Genomic DNA, 21,862 nt, shown 5'->3' on the forward strand with positions numbered 1-21,862 from the left:
TCTTATCAAGTCACAAATGTCATATCATAAGCATATCTTGTCTCCCAGCATATCATGTCATACCATGCACGTATCATATCTGTAACGATCCTAAATTTCCACATACTCAGAGTCGCTACTAATGTCTCATGCTCATCTATAATGCGGAAATATAACTCTTACATGAACATAGTTGATAACGTAAACTTCAAAAAAACGTTTAAAACAACTTCTTCTCTGGAAAACACAGCCATGGTTTTACGTGTTTAAATATGAAATACTGAAATTTAGAGAAAACAAAAACAAATACAAAATAATTTAAAACAATGAAATGCAAAACAACCTATTCTAACTTAAGACTAGAAATTTAAATATGAATCTACCCTATGCACGTGCCACAGTCTCTGCTCGCGATGCCGCCGTCCTCCGTAAAAGTGCGCCTTGCCTTTACCTGAAAAATGATGTGGCACACGCCTGAGTATTTCAAAGAATACTCAGTAAGTGGCCCAGCTATAGGGGCCATGCAAATGCAAACACATGCAATCATGATTTAGGGACCTATCTCTAATCATCTTAGGGTTGGTCTCCAGTCTCGGACAAATTGGATGTGTAGTACTTCCCTACACATGACTCACACGTGCGAGTGTGAGTCCCCAGGGCGCTCGCACACCCCCTGGACCCTCTGGTCAAGCTAATCTGTAGCGACGTTCGGAGGTCAGCGGAACCCCATAGTGTCATGCGCCTCATGAACACCCTCATCTGTGTGCTTTCGCACCTGTGCGCATTCGCGCTCATCATAAGGTGCGCATCCGCACTCATCATCTCTAGGGGAAGTAGCCCTATGCTTATGAACATACAAAATGCATGAGGTCCCTCTAAATCCATCGTAATGTCTCTTCTGACACAACCCTCTAGTCTCATCTCTTTGTTACTCTAGGTAACGCATACTCGTGGATATTTATATTAATATCATTTTCATGCTCTTAGGGTTGTGTCCTGCGTCGATCTAACGACATGATGCAATATGGCACTCATCATCATCTAGCATGCTCAATATGGAAAACATCATCATATTAAGGTAAAAATCATGCAATCATCATGCTCATCAATGCCACAACGTGTGTCAAACATATCAAGCGTCACTCAACAAAATATGTATATACCGCACATATCATCAAGCATCATAGTCCACATATCATCATAACTCATACAATTATTTAGCCTATCCTATAGTAAGGCCACTTACATGGTTGGCCTTGGCCGAAGTACTCCCTAAATAGCTAAACGTAAGCTCCCGTTCTGTGAGAGCTGCTTCCTACGTCGCTGAGGTTTGTTTCCTATCACACCGTTCACCACTTTCCGTTAGTATTTCACAATTAATTTACCTATAATTTAACAAATGTGAAATACGGCTCTAAAACGGCCTCGGATAACTTAATCGGGGCCGAAAACAGATCTGGAAGGGTCGAAACAGTGGAAACCGGGCTGAAAACAGGTGAGCCGAGTCGAACAGCCGCTGGAGCCACCGGAGCGTCACCGGAGGGAGCCGAGCCGTTTGCGCCGAGCCGAGCTGAGGGACTGCCTGCGCCGCTGTGTGACATGTGGCGGCAGCAGAGAGAGCCACGTCGAGCGGTAGTGTCAAGTCGAAGCGGGGGTCGCAGTCCGATTCGGGTCGTGGTTCGGGTCGCGGGCTGTGGAAGGCTACTGGGCCAAGACTAATCATTGGGCCTCGGCTTACTGGGCTGGGTCGCAAGTGTTTGGTTTGCAGGCCGGCTCAATTGGACCGTGGGTCTAGTCTGGGTTGGTTCAACTGAACCGTAGCTTCTGGGTTGGTTTGAGGTTTGGGCCGCTGTAGTTGGGCTGGGTCGAAGGCAGAGGCCAAGGGAGGAATGGGCTGGCTCTCTCGGGTTTTGGGTTCGGGTTGACCCGGATCCATGGATCTCGTCTTCCTTACCCGACTTCGGCCGGTTTTCTGATGAGCTTTCTCTCTCCTTCCCACGGCATTTCTGTTGCCGATTTCGGTCCTCTTTCTTTCCTTTTCCTCTTTGTTCGTCGTCCTTCTTTCTTTTCTGGGAGTTTTGCGGCCTAAAAGCTCCTAAAAGCCACAGATCTAAGAACGATTAAGAAAACCTAATTTTTCAACCTCGGTTACCAACGATGACGCTTACGAAATAACACAAAACGCACCCTGAGTTATTGTGCTTTCGTTAGGGATCCTTCTCATGGTGGTAACAGGTCGTTTGGTGTCGGTTTGAGGGTGGTTTGAGGGCTCGTCGGAGAAACTAGACACTGGCCGACGTTTGTCCGAAATCTCTCTCTCTCTCTCGAAATTTTCTATCTTTTCTCCCTTTGCAGGTGTTCTGAAGATGCTGGGTGTCGTGGGCTGAGAGTGGGTGTGCTGTGACCGTCGTTTCGCATGGGTTCCGCGAAACTCGGCGGTCGCCGGAAAACTAGCGGGTTTTCCGGCGACTGAGTTTTTTTTTTCTTGTTTTCTCGTTTTTCTCTTTTATTTATTTATTTATTATATATATTATTTTTTTTCTTTCTTTCCCGGGTCGTTACAATATCATTCCCATATCATATATTAACATGTGTCATAACATTTACATAACATATCATAGTCATATCATTTCATACATCTTATCAAGGCACAAATGTCATATCATAAGCATATCTTGTCATACCATGCACGTATCATATCATTCACATATCATATAATAACACGTGTCATAACATATCATAGTCACATAATTTCATAACCACTTCACACATATCAAGCTTATGACATGTGTAGAACCACATGGCACGTGTCATCATACAACATCAATTTCTAACCATGTCGATAGTAAAGTCACTTACTTGGTTGGCCTTAGCCGACGTACTACCCTATTTCCAAGATGGGCTTGACTTGTCCGTTGAAGAACCACTTCACACATATCAAGCTTATGACATGTGTAGAACCACATGGCACGTGTCATCATACAACACCACATCATTTCATAACCACTTCACACATATCAAGCTTACATGTGTAGAACCACATGGCACTACAACATCAATTTCTAACCATGTCGATAGTAAAGTCATTTACTTGGTTGGCCTTAGCCGACATACTATCCTATTTCCAAGATGGGCTTGACTTGTCCGTTGAAGAACCATGCCATGTCATCCTACAACATCAATTTCTAACCATGTCGAGATAGTAAAGTCACTTACTCGGTTGGCCTTACGTACCACATGGCATGTGTCATCATACAACACCACATTGGTTGGCCTTAGCCGACATACTATCCTATTTCCAAGATGGGCTTGACTTGTCCGTTGAAGAACCACTTCACACATATCAAGCTTATGACATGTGTAGAACCACATTGCACGTGTCATCATACAACACCACATCATGGGCTTGACTTGTCCGTTGAAGAACCACTTCACACATATCAAGCTTATGACATGTGTAGAACCACATTGCACGTGTCATCATACAACACCACATCATGGGCTTGACTTGTCCGTTGAAGAACCACTTCACACATATCAAGCTTATGACATGTGTAGAACCACATTGCGCGTGTCATCATACATTGGTTGGCCTTAGCCGACATACTATCCTATTTCCAATATGGGCTTGACTTGTCCGTTGAAAAACCATGTCATGTCATCATACAACATCAATTTCTAACCATGTCGAGATAGTAAAGTCACTTACTCGGTTGGCCTTACATACCACATTGCACGTGTCATCATACAACACCACATCATTTCATAACCACTTCACACATATCAAGCTTACATGTGTAGAACCACATGGCATGTGGCATCATACAACATCAATTTCTAACCATGTCGATAGTAAAGTCACTTACTTGGTTGGCCTTAGCCGACATACTATCCCATTTCCAAGATGGGCTTGACTTGTCCGTTGAAGTTTGTAACGATCTACACGAAGGTATTCCACCATATTAAGAACTTTAGTCCAATTCTCGAAGAAAAGTACATAATGGAAGTTAAATTATTTGAACATAATGGTATGATATTATATGATATTGATTTAAATTATTTGAACAAAGGGACTCCACAATGGTATGATGTTGTCCACTTTGAACATAAGCTCTCATGGTTTTGCTTTGAGCTTCTCCCAAATGGTCTCATGCCAATGGAGATACTATTCCTTGATTATAGACCCATGATCATTCCCTAAATTAGCCAATGTGGGACTCCAACAATTATGTAGACCCTTTTCCCTCTGTGGGGTTCGATAATTTGAACAAGAACTAGCTCAACTAGTGCCTACAGTTCTGTATATGAGCCTGTTTGGTGGGTTCACGTGCATATGCATTGGTCGTGTGTAGAGACAAGTACTACAAATTCAATCTTGCCTAAATTGGTAAGCATAGCCCAATGCCATAATGTTTTTATGAAAAGATAGGTTCCACCATAATTGCATTTGATTACATTTCCCGACCTCAACAGTAGGGCTACTTACTGAGCAAAATACTCAAGTCACATGCTACTTATATTTTTGGGTAAAGGTAACACATCCTTATATGGATGACGACGTCGTTGTGCAGGGCATAAGAATGAAATTAAGATAGTTACACTTTCTATATAAGTTCTAGCCCTAAAATTATATCATAGTGTTTTTATTACTTTGAAATTATTGTCATTTCGTTTTTGTCATTTTCATCGATATTTGCTTTTGTTTGAAATGAATTTTGCAAACGTTTAAATCTATGGCACATTAACACGTGAATGTTTCTAAACGAATTTGTGCGCATGTTACAAAAAACTGTACGAACACAAAGTAAATCCAAAAAGGTCCAACGCCATAATGTAAATTGATGCATAAAGTTTTATTAAAATGGCAGCAACTAATTATATTTCTTTTATTCCACACTCTGAAACATTCCACATAAAACATCACTCAAAGAGAGGCTCCTTTTAGTTAATGTTTGGCCAACTTCTGCATATGGGTTTGAGATGGCAATTTGACATGAGTGGCCACTCCAATGGCTTGAAGAAACCTAATGACATACCAACCAGGGTCATATTGCCACCCTTCAATGCCAAATCTAGCTGAATACTCAAAAGCATGGTGGTTATTGTGCCAACCTTCTCCAAATGCAAGAAAACTTACCAACCTATGAAAACAGAGATGCATTTTTTTAAGCAAATAGCAAAATATAATTTTTTTAGTTAATACAGACATCGATTTCTTAATAAACATACCATTTAATAATTATTTAGAAGTATTCTTAATATTATAATAATAATATAAACCGATTTGAAAATCATTTACTCAACAATAATGATACATACCAATTGTTTCTCGATAAATCGTTCGTTTTCCATGGTTGATTTCCCCACATATGGCATATTGAATTCACCATAAATGTTGAGTGTAAAAACACTACCGTTCTCACACACTGTCTAACAAAAAAGAATAAATGTGTCATATTTTATCGATCATAACTATATAGATTTGTAACAAAAGAATTAAGCAAATGAGAATAGAAGTAAGTTTTTTTACCGTTCCCCATATGAAATAAGGAATCCCTCCAACGCCGTAAAGTATGATTGCAAGAGCAATTGAATGAAGAAAATATGTTTTACGAATAAATTTGTAAAAAGTTTGGTTCTCCAAATCCCTAGCATTATCCAATTTTTCATGCCTTGCAACCATTTCACTTGCACTTCCATCCCACTTATGGAGAAACCAAATAAGATGACTAAACCAAAACCCATTAATCGGACTATGTGGGTCTTGTTCAGTATCAACAAATTGATGATGATATCTATGCGTACTCACCCAATAGATTGGATCACCCTAAATTTAAAAAGAATTAAAAATGTTTAAAAGGCAACAAATATCGTATTATCAATCCGCTTATAAAATCAATCTTCAATGCATCGAATTTGACACTTTTAATAATAAAAGAATAAAGGGTGTCACGTGAAACCTGAAGTGCATGAACTCCACAATAAGCAAACGAGTATTCAAGCCATTTGGGAACTTCGAAACTTTTATGAGAAAGATTTCGGTGATACGAAATAGTGATACCAAATAGACCTGTAATAATAAATAAACAAAAATAAATCGAAAGTGCACCAAAATTGATGTGTAATGGTGCAAAAATACAAAGAAAATGCAAGAAGGCAAAAGCAAAGGCCAAATTTTTGTCTATCTTGTTCCATTTTCTCTTCCCAGGCGACATTGGAGGCTTCACGATTGTCTTTGGTTCTCTTGATGCATCCATTAGAGTGGGGTTGCTTTAGTTGAGGAGGCTTCACCACCCCTTGCATATGCATTTATAGTGCAACTTTTAAGTCGCAATGTAATAATATAAGGCTCTTCCAACCAAATGTGTACATTATTTAAATGCAATATACCAACTACAAATTTAATATTGATTATGAAAAGATGGATAAATGCATAGTCATATTATAATAACAATAATAATGCTTTTATAGAGAATTAAACCATCAAAATTTCATCATAAATATTGTCTTGATAGAACCTACCTGTTGAAAAGCATCTTTAAAATAATATAAAGAAATATTAACTAAAACAAGTAAAATATTAAAAAGTAAAAACACCCTATACTAACTTAAGACTAAGAAAATAAAATGCCACTATTCTATGCACGTGTCGTGGTCTCTACTTGTGGAGTCGTCGTCAGCCCAGCCGTACAATGTGTCTTACCTTTACCTGAAATAAAATAGCACACGGCTTGAGTATTTTAAGAAACACTCCGTGAGTGATCCTAATATTGGGGTTAGGGAATACAAATACATACAACTCATGATTAAGGACCTATCGTAAAAACCATCATAGGGGTGGCCTCCAGTCCGGACAAAATTGGATGTATAGTACTTCCATACGCACGACCCACACGTGCAAGCGTGGGTTCTCAGGGGATTCGCACCCCTGGACCAGTCATAGTCAAGTTAGCTGTCCATAGCGACGTCCGGAGGTCAGCAGACCCCAGGTGTCATGCGAGGCATGATGATGATCATCATCATCATAGTGTACGCGTCCATACTCATCATCATAAATGGGAAAGAATCCCGATGTATATGAACACACAAAATGCATGAAGTTTCTATAATTTTCATCTTTAAATCATTTTTATGACACAACCCTATACATCATTCACACATTACTCTGAGTAACATGAACACATTGACCTTCATACATTCATCATCATTAACATTAACTAGGGTCGTGTCTTTGAAAACTCGTTGTCATAATGCATTGTGACATTTAATACATGCACATCATCTTAATATGGAACATCATCCTATTAAGTCATTTCATCATCATACGTCTCACATTATCTTATTATCATGCATCACCATCATCATGTTAACATCATGTACATCATTACATCATCATATGACAAAATCATATCATCATTTAATGTAATCATATAACGTCATCACATCATCATATAACATCATCACATCATCAAATTATCATACAACATAAATCATAAATGGCACATGCAAGGACCACTTGACACATGTCGTCATACATAAAATAAATCTTCCGACCGAGCCGATAGTAAGGCCACTTACTTGATTGGCCTTAGCCGAAGTCTCTATCTAATTCTAAATTGACTTGCATGGTCCCTTGCATTCTTTTCCACTTATAGCTAGATGCTTCACCCTATTAAAGAAATTCATCTAATTCATTTCGTATCTCTAATTCCTAGCTTAATTTAACTTAAATAAATATGTTAATATTATTTTCCTGCTTGAATCACATAATCCAAATGTTGTTTATGTTGGTGCAACTTGATAAAGAAAAACAACAACAAAAAATAAAAGTATTGGATAATTGGCTTACTATGACGACTTTTAAGACAATTCTTCCTTCACCAATAGAAACTGGTGGAGAATTTCTACAGACATGTTGTATAATTGCTAAGATGTGAGGAAAACTTATACGGTAAACAAGGATATCTAAGGGAGTTGATAGAGTGAAGGTTGGTTAGGATATTTGGAGGAAGGTAATTCCAATCTTACTTTCCTTGTGGTCATTTGGTATCAGAGCTTCAGGCTCAAGATCGAATATATGTTTCCTTTGCGTTTCTTCTCAATTTAATTTTTATTTATTTTTATCTTTTTAGTTTTTAATTGACCCAGAATTTAAAATTCAATATTGGCTCTATTGATAATTTTGAGAGGGGAGAACGAGAACATTTGTTCTTTTCTTTAGCCAATGGCTAAGTTTCTTTGCAATTCTTTGTAATTTAGGTTGCATGTAGAATCATTCAAGCTCGACATGATCAATCTTGTTTTTGGAGTGATTCAAATCTCAAACAAGTGTTCTTGTCTTGAGATATTTGATCAACAAGAATCATTCAAGCTAGACATGATCGATCTTGCTTCTGGAGTGATTCGAAATTCGAATCTCAAACAAGTGTTGTTTTCTTGAGATATTCGATCAACATGGTAATCCGAATCTTACTCCCCTTGTAGTGATTTCCTTATCATCCTTTCTTTTATCTTTAGCCAACACTAATTTAGAGAGATCAAAGAACCTCAACTCAAGAAATTTAGTGATTTAGTGATTTCAACTTAGGCCAACTAGATAAGTGGCTTTACTATTTGCTTAATTGGATGAATTCTATGAAGTATGAATGACAGGTATATTGTAACCCCTCAACGCGTCGTACTTTGTGTTTGATTGATATGTATTATGTTACGTTATGTTGTGACGCATATTAAATTATGTTGTAAGTTATACTATGATTATGTTATGGATATTGTTATGACTCTCATGTTGTATCATGTGATACATCAATATATTATGTCATGTACACCATGTTAGCATGTTCACTTCAAAATTATGAAATACTGCTCAACCAAATATGTTATTCATGAAAGTTATGTTATGAAAGAAGGTATGTAACTGCATCATACGTATATGTCATCATTTAAAGCTATAGGGATCTCATGCATTTTGTATGTCGCATGCATCGAGGTACTTTACTTCTCTATTATGATTAGTACGGATATGTATACTATGATATTATGTGCTCTCCTTTCACTCTAAATTTTTCAGCGACGACGTGAGAGTATGCTGGCTGAAGGCCAAATCAAGTGGGTACATATATGATCCTGCATGGGGGCCAATGCGTGTATGTGTGAACCATAGGTAGAGGAGTAGTGCACATCCAATTAGGCCCAAATAGAAAAGTGAGACCTCAATCATGATTGCATGTGATTTCATTTTCTGACCCCAATAGTGAGATTACCTATTTTGTATTTCCTAAAACATTGAAGTAACGGTTTACTCTTATTATTCATATAAAGGTAAGACAACTTCATACAGATAATTGTTGTTGTGAATGAGATTTAAATCTAAGTTGGAGGATAGTTGCAAGTATGCGAGTTATAAGGTGATGTAGTGTGTTATGGAAGAATTATGACATGAACGGAAAATTTAGGACCTAAATAGGACAATTTCCTTTGGATTCAACTGATTTAAAATAAACCACTTAATAGACTCTCCTCTAATAACATGATAAGATAGATTATGTTAAGGGGTTAAACCAATGATATGTATAGAATGATCAAAATGGCATAGTTATACACACCGGTCTGTAATCCAAGTGACCTTTGAATGATATTAAATTTTATATGAAGTCTGATTTCATGGTATAAAGGGATTATGCAAAATTTTAAGGCTATCGAAATATTTTAAGGACTTAAACCGAGATTTTAGATGGTAAATGACCAAAATACTTTTATAAGAATTTTAGATATTTCAAGATACTAATGGACTCCAAATTTTCTAAAACTTTACATGAGACTCATTTACCTTAAGAGTAATTATGCAGGATCTCATGAGAATCTCATGAGAATCTCGTGAGAGGATTACAGCATGTTTGAAGCATGAACTAGGAGGAAAATAATGGAACTATCCATAAATACCCTTTATAAGAAATCAAAGTTTTATGAATACCAAGGTAAAAATATATGCATGTGAACAAGCATTTATGACTCATGGATTAGGGCTTACATGTTAAGCATCTCCCTTTGGTTGTACTTCAGGATATAATAAAAACTCTAAGAGCTAGAACCCAAGATACCCTAAAGACCTCTCGATGTGCAATTCAACATGATTTTATGACACAAACTACATTGCGGAAACTCATGAGACTTTGGGTGTAGGTATTCAAACTATGTGGCTGAAAATATTTAGAGATTCAAACTATGTGACTGAAAATATATAGAGCCTTGAGCATAGGTCAACAAGATATTATGTTTTTTTTTTCTTTTAAATGAATCACAGGTGCTAGTTGACAATGGAAGCAAAAGTACTGGTGCACCTATAGTCTATTTTGTAAACTTGTTTTATTTTATAAACATTTTATTATTATTTTGAATGTAAATTTCTATTTCTAATGTTTTAAACTACTTCCTTGTGTCAACCATTTTAAAAATAAAAAGTATTATCATTATTATTATTATTATTATTATTATTATTATTATTATTATTATTATTTATATGTAACCGTTCATAATTCGTAGTCTCGATAAGTGGGACAATATTATAGACATTGCATATTATATACATTTAAGACACAATTTTGTATTTACCAACTTATCTAATACAAATTTAAGCCTTACTACTATTAAAAGTTAATTAGTAGCTACCTAATTAATAGTCCTTGTATAGTCATAACAAGAGTCACCTCTTATATCAACCAACTATTATATCAACCAACTAGCACCCTTGCCAATCAATAAACCACTAATATAATGCTTCTAATTTAATAAATTCACGTAGTATTCGGAAATCAATCGAAGCTAAGTATTTCTACCTGCTTTCTTAGAAGGTTTAATAAATCAAAATCAGTCCAATTCAATCATATTTTATCCTTCCTCATCAATAATAAATCATAGCAATTTATGGTTTAAAAAATATTTCAATCTACTGTTCATCTCAAATAAACCTCTATGGATGGAAAAATAGTAATTTTTCCTCTTAACTTTCTAAATTTTCTAATAGGTCGTACAATCATATTAAATATAAGTATAGTGGAAATCAACTCGAAAAACAATGAATATAGACCTAATCAATTGAATTGGACTAAATTGATCCAACTGAATCGGATTGAACCGAACCAACAAAATTGATCTAAGCAAACTCCTTCTCTTCCTCTAGCCAATTACTTGCACGCACTAATTTCTAGATTTTTTTTTTTATGAGCTAAATTCGACCACAATCGTCCATGGCAATTCAATCAATGCATTGTAAATAATGGGGTAAACTCGAGGTAAAGGAAATGACAATTGATCGACATTGAAATTAAAGGTATTTACACAAAGAGAACATTTAAAGTAAACTAAAATAAAACAAAGAAAAATATTAAAAGTGCAATGACTTAGACTAACCTAAAATCTACCGAAAAAAAATGGAACTATCCAATGCAGATTTCATAGTCTTTGATACGATGTCGCCGTCAACCATACAAGGGTGTTACTCGAGTCTTTTAGGAAATACTCATTTAGTGACCCACTATAGGAGCTAGGAAATGCAAACACACCCAACATGAATGAGACCTATAATTTAATTAAAACCGTATTCTTTTAGGCTACTTTCCAATCTGCGTCATCGGAGGTGTATTTACTACTCTACACAAGAACACATCAAGCGGTTTGCATACCTCCTGGTCCTCGTGCTGGTCGGGCTAGCATCTCTAGTGTTGTTGCCGGACACCCGAAAGAAATAGCGAACATCGTAGTATCATGTTAAACATGACGATCATTTTCCTTGTCATAACGTACGCATCCATACTTATCATAAGGAAAAATATCTGGATGCATGTGAAATACATTTATGCATGAGGTCCCAACATTTTACACTATAATTACATAAGACAATCCCATTTTCTTAGTTTTCGATACATGACTTAGGGGTTGTACATCATAAATCTCTGTCTCAAAACATTTCATCGCATGTCATACATGTCCCATATAATATATCATATCATGTCATGCAACATATTATATCGTTCAACATATCAGGTTCAACATATCATGTCATTCACTCCAAAGACCATGCAAAGAAGAAAAACAATGAAAACGGGGGAGAGAAAGAAGAAACCCATAAAAACTCTGGCAAGGATCGAAACCCAAAAACAAACGAAACCACCAAGCTTTGCCACAAAAGAAATCACCGAAGACCGTACACACGTCGGAGGTAAGATTCTACGCTTTAACATCGTGATTTCTTATCAAAATCAAGGGTGGGTTTTGGATGAATTCGAATTCTCACAGATCTGGTGATTTTAGGTGTTTTGATCCCATAATATGATGCGGGAGGTGAGGAGGAAGACGAAACAGCAAAGAACCAAAAGAAAACGACGAGAAATGAATGTCAGAATGACGTTATTGAAGAGAGAGGTCGCCAAAAGAATTTTTTTTCTTTCTTTTACTGTAAGTTAAGAGAGTTGATTGAGATTTAGAGGGAGGAAGATGATGTTTGAATGGATTTTTGAGTTGCATAAAGTTTTATTATAATAGTAGCAACTAATTTATATTGGTATTTCCTTTATTCCACACTCTGAAACATTATTTATTGGAGCATAATTATTTCCATACAAAAGCATCACTCAAAGAGAGGCTTCTTTTAATTACTCTTTGGCCAACTTTTGCATGTGGGTTTGAGATGGCAATTTGACATGAGTGGCCACTCCAATGGCTTCAAGAAACCTAATAACATACCAACCAGGATCATATTGCCACCATTCAATCCCCATCCTAGCTGAATACTCGAAAGCATGGTGGTTATTGTGCCAACCTTCTCCAAATACAAGAAAACTTACCAACCTATGAATTAAAAAACAAAAAATTACATTTTTGTTTCAACAAAAATAAATAATAATAATAAAAAAAAAATAATGATCGAACAAGGTATTAATTTAAATATGTTTCATGTTAAAAGTTGTATAAATAGGTAAGTTGGTAAAAGAAGTGAGTAATTTTTTATATGCATTTCAATATGAGTGTATCACATATGGTTAAATTTGAAAATATTATTTTGATGAAACAAAAATCGATACAATAAATTGATTTGGTTATCGTTTACTCAATAATGATACATACCAATTGTTTCTCGACAAATCGTTCGTTTTCCATGGTTGTGTTCCCCACATATGACATATTGAATTCACCATATATGTTGAGTGTAAATACATTACTGTTCTCACACACTATGTAACAAAATAAAAAAATAAAATAATAATATTAATATTAATATTAATAATGTGTCACATTTGTAAGATAACTATATCAACTTTATTACCTCAAATATGTTGAATTCATATAGATTTGTAACTAAAAGGAATTAGATTAACGATGATAGACGTAATCTTTTTTTACCGTTCCCCAAATGAAGTAAGGAAAGCCTCCAATGCTATAGAGTACGAGTGCAAGAGCAATTGGATGAAGAATATATGTTTGGCGAATAAACCTATAGAAAGTTTGCTTTTCCAAATCACAAGCATTATCCAATTTTTGACCCCATCCAATCGTGTCAATTATGCTTCCGTCGCTCCGGTAAAGAAACCAAGTAATGTGACTAAACCAAAATCCTTGAATTGGACTATGTGGGTCTTGTTCAGTATCCACGTATTGATGATGATATCTATGTGCGCTTACCCAATTGATTGGATCGCCCTAAAATTATAAAATTTATTAAAAACATTAAAAAACAACTCATAATTTGATATGTTTTAGAAAGTGTGTCAAAATCTGAAACCTGAGATGCGTGAACTCCGCAGTAAGCAAACAAGTATTCAAGCCATTTGGGAATTTTGAAACTTTTGTGTGAAAGATTTCGATGATACGAAATAGTGATGCCAAAGAGACCGGTGATAATATATAAGGTAAAAGAAATCAAAACGGCACCCCAATTTATTTGAAACGGCCCAAAAATGCAAAGAAAATGCAAAGAGAACAACGTGAAGGCCACTTTTTTGTCAATGTTGGTCCATTTTTTCTTCAAAGATGACATTGGAGGTTTCACAATTCTCTTTGGTTGTCTTGAAGCATCCATTAGAGTGGGGTTGCTCTAGTTGAGGAGGGTTCATATGCATTTATAGTGCATCTTTTAAGTCACAATGTAATAATTTAAGGCTCTTCCAATATACATTATGTAAATGCAATATAACTACTACAAGTTTGTCAAATATGATATTGATTATGAAAAGATGGATAATTACCTAGCTACATATAGTAATAATAATAGTATTAATTCTTATTAATAAAAATAATAATGATAATTTATTATCCATTTAAAATGATTGTTTTCATTTAAAAAAAAAAAAAAAAACAACTATACCATATTGACTTTAACATAGATTTAGTTTTGATGTTAACATTGTCTATGAAATAAGTTTCAAGTCTCCCTTCTTTTATTTTTTGTGTGATATATTTTAAATGTAGTTGAAAATGTATTATATAAACAATATAATATGTTTTAGAAAATATTACTTGATTAAGTCCATCAATTTAAAATATAAACTTTAACATATGAATTAGTGGGAAGTTGAGATTGAGAATAAAATGATTAAGAAGTGTTTAAAGAACTGAAAGTTTAGGTGCAATTTTTTTTTTTTCGGTAGTTCAATCATAAAAACTTTAAAATTAAACCTTATTTTTTTGAAGCAATTTATTTTAGGTGACCTCCAAAAATTTGTCCTAAAATGACCTTGTTGCAAGCAGAGAAATGTTTCAAACAATTAATTATAGAATTTCAATTTGAGTCCTAGAATGGGATGTTACATTTAACCAGAATTACTGTCTCAAACTATCATTTAACAATCCTTGTAAACATATAAAGTGCAACCTGACAACTAATCTAACTCTAGTGCATATACAAACACGACCAATCTAAACAATTCATTTCAAAGTATTAGTCGACGACACTCTAATATTTCCATGTATTACAATAACCATAATTGTGAGTTGAGAAAATGAGTTGAACGGGTTGAATCGAATCAAATAGTTTAACTCCCTCACCTTCTTCGCGTAATTTTTCTAGGGTTTTTGTTATTGAACTTCGTGACAGCTTTCAAGTAATGTTGCAGCAACAACAATCTAATATCAAAGTGGACTCGGTCGAAGATCGAGGGATAGGTTGAGTACTCACAGGAGGTGCGACAATTAATTGAATATTTGAGAGGTGATGATATGTTATAGCATTTGTTTGTTTGTCATAGAGTCAACCACTTGGTTTAAATTTAATTAATTCTCCATTACAATAGCCAATAGGTTTGGGTTAGCGGTGGAGATTCAAATAATTGTAACAGCTGGCGGCTCATTCATTTGGCTTAAAGATTAAATTAACTCTTCATAATTTCATACCTAATTAGTTTGGTCATATTAGCTTATAAAGTTGAAACCTAATCTTTTATGTTCTAAAACCCATTCTCCCAAACTACCCATCAGGCCATGAGAGGGCTAGAATCCAATTTATATCATGACATAGTTCATATACAATCGTGGGAAAATTGAAGGTAAAAAGAGAAGAAAAAAAAAAGAGAGAGAGAGAGAAAGTTATCCACATCGATTATGTTGAAGAAGTGGGGAGTTCAACTCCACTGTAAAAAGTGAAGTTCCACGCTTAATTTCAACCCACTTGAACAGTTTAAAGCTAGTCGAATATAATATGAGGTACTTTCCTTTCATCTCACCTGATGGGGTTTGAACCTAATTGGATTCGACTTGGGTCTGTTATGTTTGAATTCTTTCACACAAGTGTCAACTCTTTCGAAAGTTTTCAAGGCTAGTATCACTACCTTTGTGAGTAGTTTAATTAGGTTTAACTAGTTTAAATTATTTGACCTAAAATTAGGTGTAATTATTTTGTACAAAATTAATTTTATTTAAATTTAAATTATTAAGAGTAAGTTTAAATTAATTTATGCAAATAAAGACCCATGTAAATTCTTGGGAGGGGAAGACGCTAGGTAATCAAGATATGACCCTCATGACATATATGTAGTAATCAAGATATGACCCTCTATATTTATAGTGCATTTTATCAATACTCTATCATCAACGTTTAGATCATTACTCTTGTTATTTACAACAATTGTTCCATCGTTTTTCTTATTGAGAATTAAACAAATGGACATTTCCAGTCTAACTCATTGTCTACATAAATTAAGTTATTAAAAAAGATAGAGGCCAGACAAGCATTAAAGGCTCGTTTAGTAGATAGCCAACTAATCATCGATATAATATTAGGGTTTAGAGTTAAAAAACCTGAAACAAAATTAAAATATGACATAAAAAAAAAATCTATGAATCTAAATCTAAAGAAAATAAAAAGGGACAAAATTTTCAAATTTACCTCAAGTTAATAATTTGTTTTCAAATTTTATGATTAATGAAATTGAATAACATGTAATATTATTTGTTTATTTTTCATTTCATCTTGATTAGGAGAAGATTGATAGATAGATACATGCATAGTTATATAGAAGTACTTACAGTAATACTTATAATAACACTAATAATGATAATTTATTACGTTAAAAATAATTATTTTCAGTTATTTTTTAAAAAAACTACTATAGAACAATTCATTTAACTCTATTTGAAAAATACAATTAATTCGCATGCTCGCTAGTCTCCATACATTGGTAATTTTCTTGATACAAAACATATTAAGTCATACTTATGAAGAAAAACTTAAGCTCAATCCTAATTTGGGCATAAAGACAAGGACTATGAAATTAGACCTTAGTGATCGGACTAAAACTGTAGTGTAATGACTCTAAATTTCTACTTACCTAGAGTGACTACTGTCATCGTAACAAAAACATTTTTGTACGGAAATAAGCGTTTAAACTTCATCTTAAGACACTGTCATGGACTTACGTGTTCGAAAACGTGTTTAAAACAACAAAACGAAACACTAGATGAAATAAACAAGCATTAAAATTAAAAACACCTCATTCTAATGTAGCTCTAAGAAAATAAATACAACTACCCTATGTATGTGCCATTGTCTCGAAATAAAAGTAGCACGTGACTCGAGTATTTTAAGAAATAATGAATAAATGGCCCCACTATTGGGGTTAGATGCATACACATGTAATCATGAGTGAGACCTGTCATATCAGCCTATATTCCTTAGGCCGCTATCCTAAACGGGTTAATTGGATGTATATTATTGTTCTACACGATCCACACATGCGAATATGGATCTACCAGTAGGTTCGCACACCTCCTGATCTAATTAATTGTCAGGCAAAAACATTCTCTAGTAGCGGTTGATGTCGGACACCCATTTAGGAATAGCGATCATCGCAACATTATAATAAATATAATAATCATTTTTCTGCCTCGTAGTGTACGTTCGAAACATCGTAAATGAAGAAGGGGTATCCCCGGATGCATGAACCCACAATGATGCATGAAGTCCTAACATTTTTTCCTTTATTATCATGTATAACAATCTGTCTAGCATTTTTATTTTATAGTCGTATCATTTCATAACCACTTTACACATATCATCATACCACATCAATTTCTAACCATATATATAGTAAGGTCATTTGCTTGAGTGGCCTTTGGGCCAATGTTCTATCCTATTTGAGGTATTCCACCATATTAAGAACTTTAGTCGAGTTCTATCCTATTTGAGGTATTCCACCATATTAAGAACTTTAATCGAGATCTATCCTATTTGAGGTATTCCATCATATTAAGAACTTTAGTCGAGATCTATCCTATTTGAGGTATTCCGAGGTATTCCACCATATTAAGAACTTTAGTCGAGATCTATCCTATTTGAGGTATTCCATCATATTAAGAACTTTAATCCAATTCTTGAAGAAAAGTCAGAGTGGAAGTTAAATTATTTGAACCGATATCGTATAATAACGGTATTGACTTAAATTATTTGAACAAAGGGACTCTACAATGGTATGATGTTGTCCACTTTGAACCTAAGCTCTCATGGTTTTGCTTTAGGCTTCCCCAAAAGGTCTCATGCCAATGGAGATACTATTTCTCGATTATAAACCCATGATCATTCCCTAAATTAGTCAATGTGGGACTCAAACAATTATGTAGACCGTTTTCCCTCTGTGGCATCCGATAGTTTGAACAAGCACTAGCTCAACGAGCGCCTACAGTTCCGTATATGAGCCTCTCTGGTGGGTTCACATGCATGTGCTTGGTCGTGTGTGTAGAGAGATGTACTACAAATTCAATCTTATCTAAATTGGTAAGCATAGTCCAAGACCATAATGTTTTTATGAAAATATAGGTTTCACCATGATTGCATTTGATTACATTTCCCGACCTCAACAGTAGGGCTACTTACTGAGCAAAATACTCAAGTCACATGCTACTTATATTTTTAGGAAATGGTAACACACTCTTCTATGGATGAGGACATCTTTGTGTAGGGTATAAGAATGAAGTTAAGATAGTTGCATTTTCTATATAAGTTGTAGCTCTAAGGTTACATCAGGGTGTTTTTATTACTTTAAAATTATTGTCATTTCGTTTTTGTTATTTCATCGTTGTTTGCTTTTATTTGAAATGAATTTTGCAGACGTTTAAGTCTATGACACGTTTATCTGTGAATGTTTCTAAACGAATTTCTAGGCACATATCACAAAAAAAAAAAAAAAACTTTATGAAAAAATAAATCCAAAAAGTCCAACGCCATAATGTAAATTGATGCATAAAGTTTTATTAAAATGGTAGCAACTAATTTAATTATATTGTTATTTCTTTTATTCCACACTCTGAAACATTCCATATAAAACATCACTCGAAGAGAGGCTCCTTTTAGTTAGTCTTTGGCCAACTTTTGCATCTGACTTTGGGATGGCAATTTGACATGAGTGGCCACTCCAATGGCTTGGAGAAACACAATAACATACCAACCAGGGTCAAATTGCCACCATTCAATGCCCAACCTAGCTGAGTACTCGAAAGCATGGTGGTTATTGTGCCAACCTTCTCCAAATGCAAGCAAACTCATCCACCTATGAAAAAAAAATGCATTTTTTTTAAGCAAATAGAAAAATATAATTCTTTGGTTAATACAAACCTCCATTTCTTAATAAACATACCATTTAATAATTATTGAAAAGTATTCTTAATATTATGATAATATGAAAATGGATTTCGGTAATCATTTACTCAACAATGATACACACCAATTGTTTCTCGATAAATCGTTCGTTTTCCATGGTTGCTTTCCCCATATATGGCATATTGAATTCACCATAAATGTTGAGTGTAAAATCATTACAGTTCTTACACACTGTCTAACAAAAAAGAATAATGTGATACATTTTATCTATCGTAACTATATAGATTTGTAACAAAAGAACTAAGAAAATGATGATAGAGGTAAGTTTTTTTACCGTTCCCCAAATGAAGTAAGGAATCCCTCCAATGCCATAAAGTATGATCGCAAGGACAATTGAATGAAGAAAATATGTTTTACGAATAAATTTGTAAAAAGTTTGGTTCTCCAAATCCCGAGCATTATCCAACTTTTCATGCCTTGCAACCATTTCACTTGCACTTCCATCCCACTTATGGAGAAACCAAATAAGATGACTAAACCAAAATCCTTTAATCGGGCTATGTGGGTCTTGTTCTGTATCAACAAATTGATGATGATATCTATGTGTGCTCACCCAATAGATTGGATCACCCTAAATTTTGAAAAGTATTAAAAATGTTTAAAATACAAGATATGTTTTATTATCAATCCGTTTATAAAATCAATCTTAAATGCATCTAATTTGAAACTTCTAATAATAAAAGAATAAAGTGTGTCATGTAAAACCTGAAGGGCATGAACTCCACAATAAGCAAACACGTATTCCAGCCATTTAGGAACTTTGAAACTTTTATGAGAAAGATTTCGATGATACGAAAGAGTGATACCAAATAGACCTGTAATAATAAATAAACAAAAACAAATGGAAAGTGCACCGAAATTGATTTGTAATGGCGCAAAAATACAAAGAAAATGCAAGAAGACTAAAGCAAAAGCCAATTTTTTGTCCATCTTGTTCCATTTTCTCTTCCCAAGCGACATCGGAGGCTTCACAATTGTCTTTGGTTCTCTTGAAGCATCCATTAGAGTCGGATTGCCTTTGTTGAGGAGGCTTCACCTCACCACCTCTTGCATATGCATTTATAGTGCATCTTTTAAGTCACAATGTAATAATTTAAGTCTCTTCCAATATACATTATTTAAACGCAATATAACTACTACAAGTTTGTCAAATATGATATTGATTATGAAAAGAGGGATATTTATCTAGCTACATATAGTAATAACAATAGTATTTATTATTATTAATAACAATAACAATAATAATGATAATTTATTATTCATTTAAAATAATTGTTTCATTAAAAAAAAAAAAAAAAAAAAAAAAAAAAAACAACTCTATCTTATTGACTTTATCATAGCTTTAGTTTTGATGTTAACATAGTCTATGAAAGAGGAGTTTCGAGTCCTCCTCCCCTTTTTTGTTGTGTGGTATATTTTAAGACTAGTTGAAAATGTATTATATAGAAAGTTTTAGAAAATGTTAGATATTTACATCATTAATCGTACTTAATTAAGTTCACCATCAAAATTAAATGCTTCAAATCATAAATTTTAACAGCGGAATGAGAGTGATCTCGAGGATAAGATAATTTCATAAAAACTCTAAAGTTAAACATGATTTTCTTAAAGCAATTATTGTGGGGTGACCTCCTAGGAAATTTTTTAAGACGACCATGTTGCAAGGGATGCAGGGAAAATGCCCGAAGCCATTAAGTGTAGAATCTGAATTCCACATCCTAGTTTGAAACTTGGAATGAGTTGTTACATGTACCGTCTTTAGCTATCATTTAATAATCATTGTGAACATATAAAGTGCAACCTGAGAACTAATCTAACTCTGGTTCATATACAAACCGACCAATCTAGACAATTCATTTCAAAGTATTAGTCGACGACACTCTAATATCTCCATGTACTACAACAAACATAATTGTGAGTTGAGAAAATGAGAATCGAATCAAATAGTTTAACTCCCTCGCCTTCTCGCTTAATTTTCCTTGAGTTTTCCTTTGTGACAGCATTCGACAACAATCTAATATCAAAGTAGTGGACTTGGTCGAAGATTGAGGGATAGATTGAGTACTCACAGGAGGTGCAACAATTAATTGAATATTTTAGAGGTGATGATATGTTATTGCATTTGCTTGTTTGTCATAGAGTCAACCACTTGGTTTAAATTTAATTAATTCTCCATTACAATAGCTAATAGATTTGGGTTAGGGGTGGAGATTCAAATAATTGTAACAGCTGGCGGCTCATTCATTTGGCTTAAAGATTAAATTAACTTTTCATAATTTCATACCTAATTAGTTTATAAAGTTCAAAGCTAATCATTTGTGTTCTAAAACCCATGCTCCCAAACTACCCATCACGCCGTGAGAGGGCTAGACTCCAATTTACATACTTCCGGAGTTCGATTCCACTGTAAAAGAGAAGTTCGTTGTTTAATTTCATCCCACCTGAACGGTTTGAAGCTAGTCGAATATAATACGAGGTACCTTGCTTCCTTTCATCCCACATGATGGGATTTGAACTTAATTAGATTTGACTTGGATTTGCTATGTTAGGATTCTTTCCTACTAGTTTCAACTCTTAGAAAGTCTTGAATTATTTTATGTAAATGAAGACTCACGTTAATTCTTGTTAAGGACGAGAAGACGTTATGTAATCAAGACATGAGTCTCATGACATATATGTAATAATGATCTTATTATAAATTAGATATGATATATGCATATATTTGAAGTTCAACCTACATAA

The 21,862-nt window shown here is 34.4% G+C and overlaps 3 protein-coding genes across 3 annotated transcripts; all 3 read right to left on the reverse strand.

The window, feature by feature from the left end:
* Positions 1-4,873: 4,873 nt before the first annotated feature.
* Positions 4,874-6,236, reverse strand: LOC111457791 (palmitoyl-monogalactosyldiacylglycerol delta-7 desaturase, chloroplastic-like). The gene is made up of 4 exons (XM_023100191.1): positions 5,940-6,236; positions 5,510-5,806; positions 5,299-5,405; positions 4,874-5,120 (listed from the first exon to the last, which is right to left on the reverse strand). Exons 1-4 carry the CDS (start codon positions 6,234-6,236, stop codon positions 4,925-4,927), a joined length of 897 nt encoding a protein of 298 aa, XP_022955959.1. The 3' UTR covers positions 4,874-4,924.
* Positions 6,237-12,524: 6,288 nt separating this feature from the next.
* LOC111457796 (palmitoyl-monogalactosyldiacylglycerol delta-7 desaturase, chloroplastic-like) lies at positions 12,525-14,053 on the reverse strand. Its single transcript, XM_023100196.1, has 4 exons — positions 13,757-14,053; positions 13,378-13,674; positions 13,102-13,208; positions 12,525-12,825 (listed from the first exon to the last, which is right to left on the reverse strand). The coding sequence occupies exons 1-4, from the start codon at positions 14,051-14,053 to the stop codon at positions 12,630-12,632; spliced, it is 897 nt and encodes a 298-aa protein (XP_022955964.1). The 3' UTR covers positions 12,525-12,629.
* Positions 14,054-18,728: 4,675 nt separating this feature from the next.
* Positions 18,729-20,141, reverse strand: LOC111457793 (palmitoyl-monogalactosyldiacylglycerol delta-7 desaturase, chloroplastic-like). The gene is made up of 4 exons (XM_023100193.1): positions 19,826-20,141; positions 19,395-19,691; positions 19,185-19,291; positions 18,729-19,010 (listed from the first exon to the last, which is right to left on the reverse strand). The coding sequence occupies exons 1-4, from the start codon at positions 20,120-20,122 to the stop codon at positions 18,815-18,817; spliced, it is 897 nt and encodes a 298-aa protein (XP_022955961.1). The 5' UTR covers positions 20,123-20,141; the 3' UTR covers positions 18,729-18,814.
* Between the last annotated feature and the right edge of the window lie 1,721 nt (positions 20,142-21,862).

This window comes from Cucurbita moschata, unplaced genomic scaffold (genome assembly GCF_002738365.1).
Source record: "Cucurbita moschata cultivar Rifu unplaced genomic scaffold, Cmos_1.0 Cmo_Scf00020, whole genome shotgun sequence".
In the NCBI taxonomy this organism is placed as follows: Eukaryota; Viridiplantae; Streptophyta; class Magnoliopsida; order Cucurbitales; family Cucurbitaceae; genus Cucurbita; species Cucurbita moschata.

Excerpts from the sequence above, each read along its gene's own strand:
- LOC111457791 (XM_023100191.1), bottom strand. The coding sequence starts at position 6,236 with ATGGATGCATCAAGAGAACCAAAGACAATCGTGAAGCCTCCAATGTCG. Across the intron at positions 5,807-5,939 it reads GTGGAGTTCATGCACTTCAG|GGTGATCCAATCTATTGGGT; the intron begins GTTTCACGTGAC and ends TTTTAAATTTAG. Across the intron at positions 5,121-5,298 it reads GATTTATCGAGAAACAATTG|GTTGGTAAGTTTTCTTGCAT; the intron begins GTATGTATCATT and ends CTGTTTTCATAG.
- LOC111457796 (XM_023100196.1), bottom strand. The coding sequence starts at position 14,053 with ATGGATGCTTCAAGACAACCAAAGAGAATTGTGAAACCTCCAATGTCA. Across the intron at positions 13,209-13,377 it reads CTTACTTCATTTGGGGAACG|TGTGTGAGAACAGTAATGTA; the intron begins GTAAAAAAAGAT and ends TTTGTTACATAG. Across the intron at positions 12,826-13,101 it reads GATTTGTCGAGAAACAATTG|GTTGGTAAGTTTTCTTGTAT; the intron begins GTATGTATCATT and ends TTTAATTCATAG.
- LOC111457793 (XM_023100193.1), bottom strand. The coding sequence starts at position 20,122 with ATGGATGCTTCAAGAGAACCAAAGACAATTGTGAAGCCTCCGATGTCG. Across the intron at positions 19,692-19,825 it reads GTGGAGTTCATGCCCTTCAG|GGTGATCCAATCTATTGGGT; the intron begins GTTTTACATGAC and ends TTCAAAATTTAG. Across the intron at positions 19,011-19,184 it reads GATTTATCGAGAAACAATTG|GTGGATGAGTTTGCTTGCAT; the intron begins GTGTGTATCATT and ends TTTTTTTCATAG.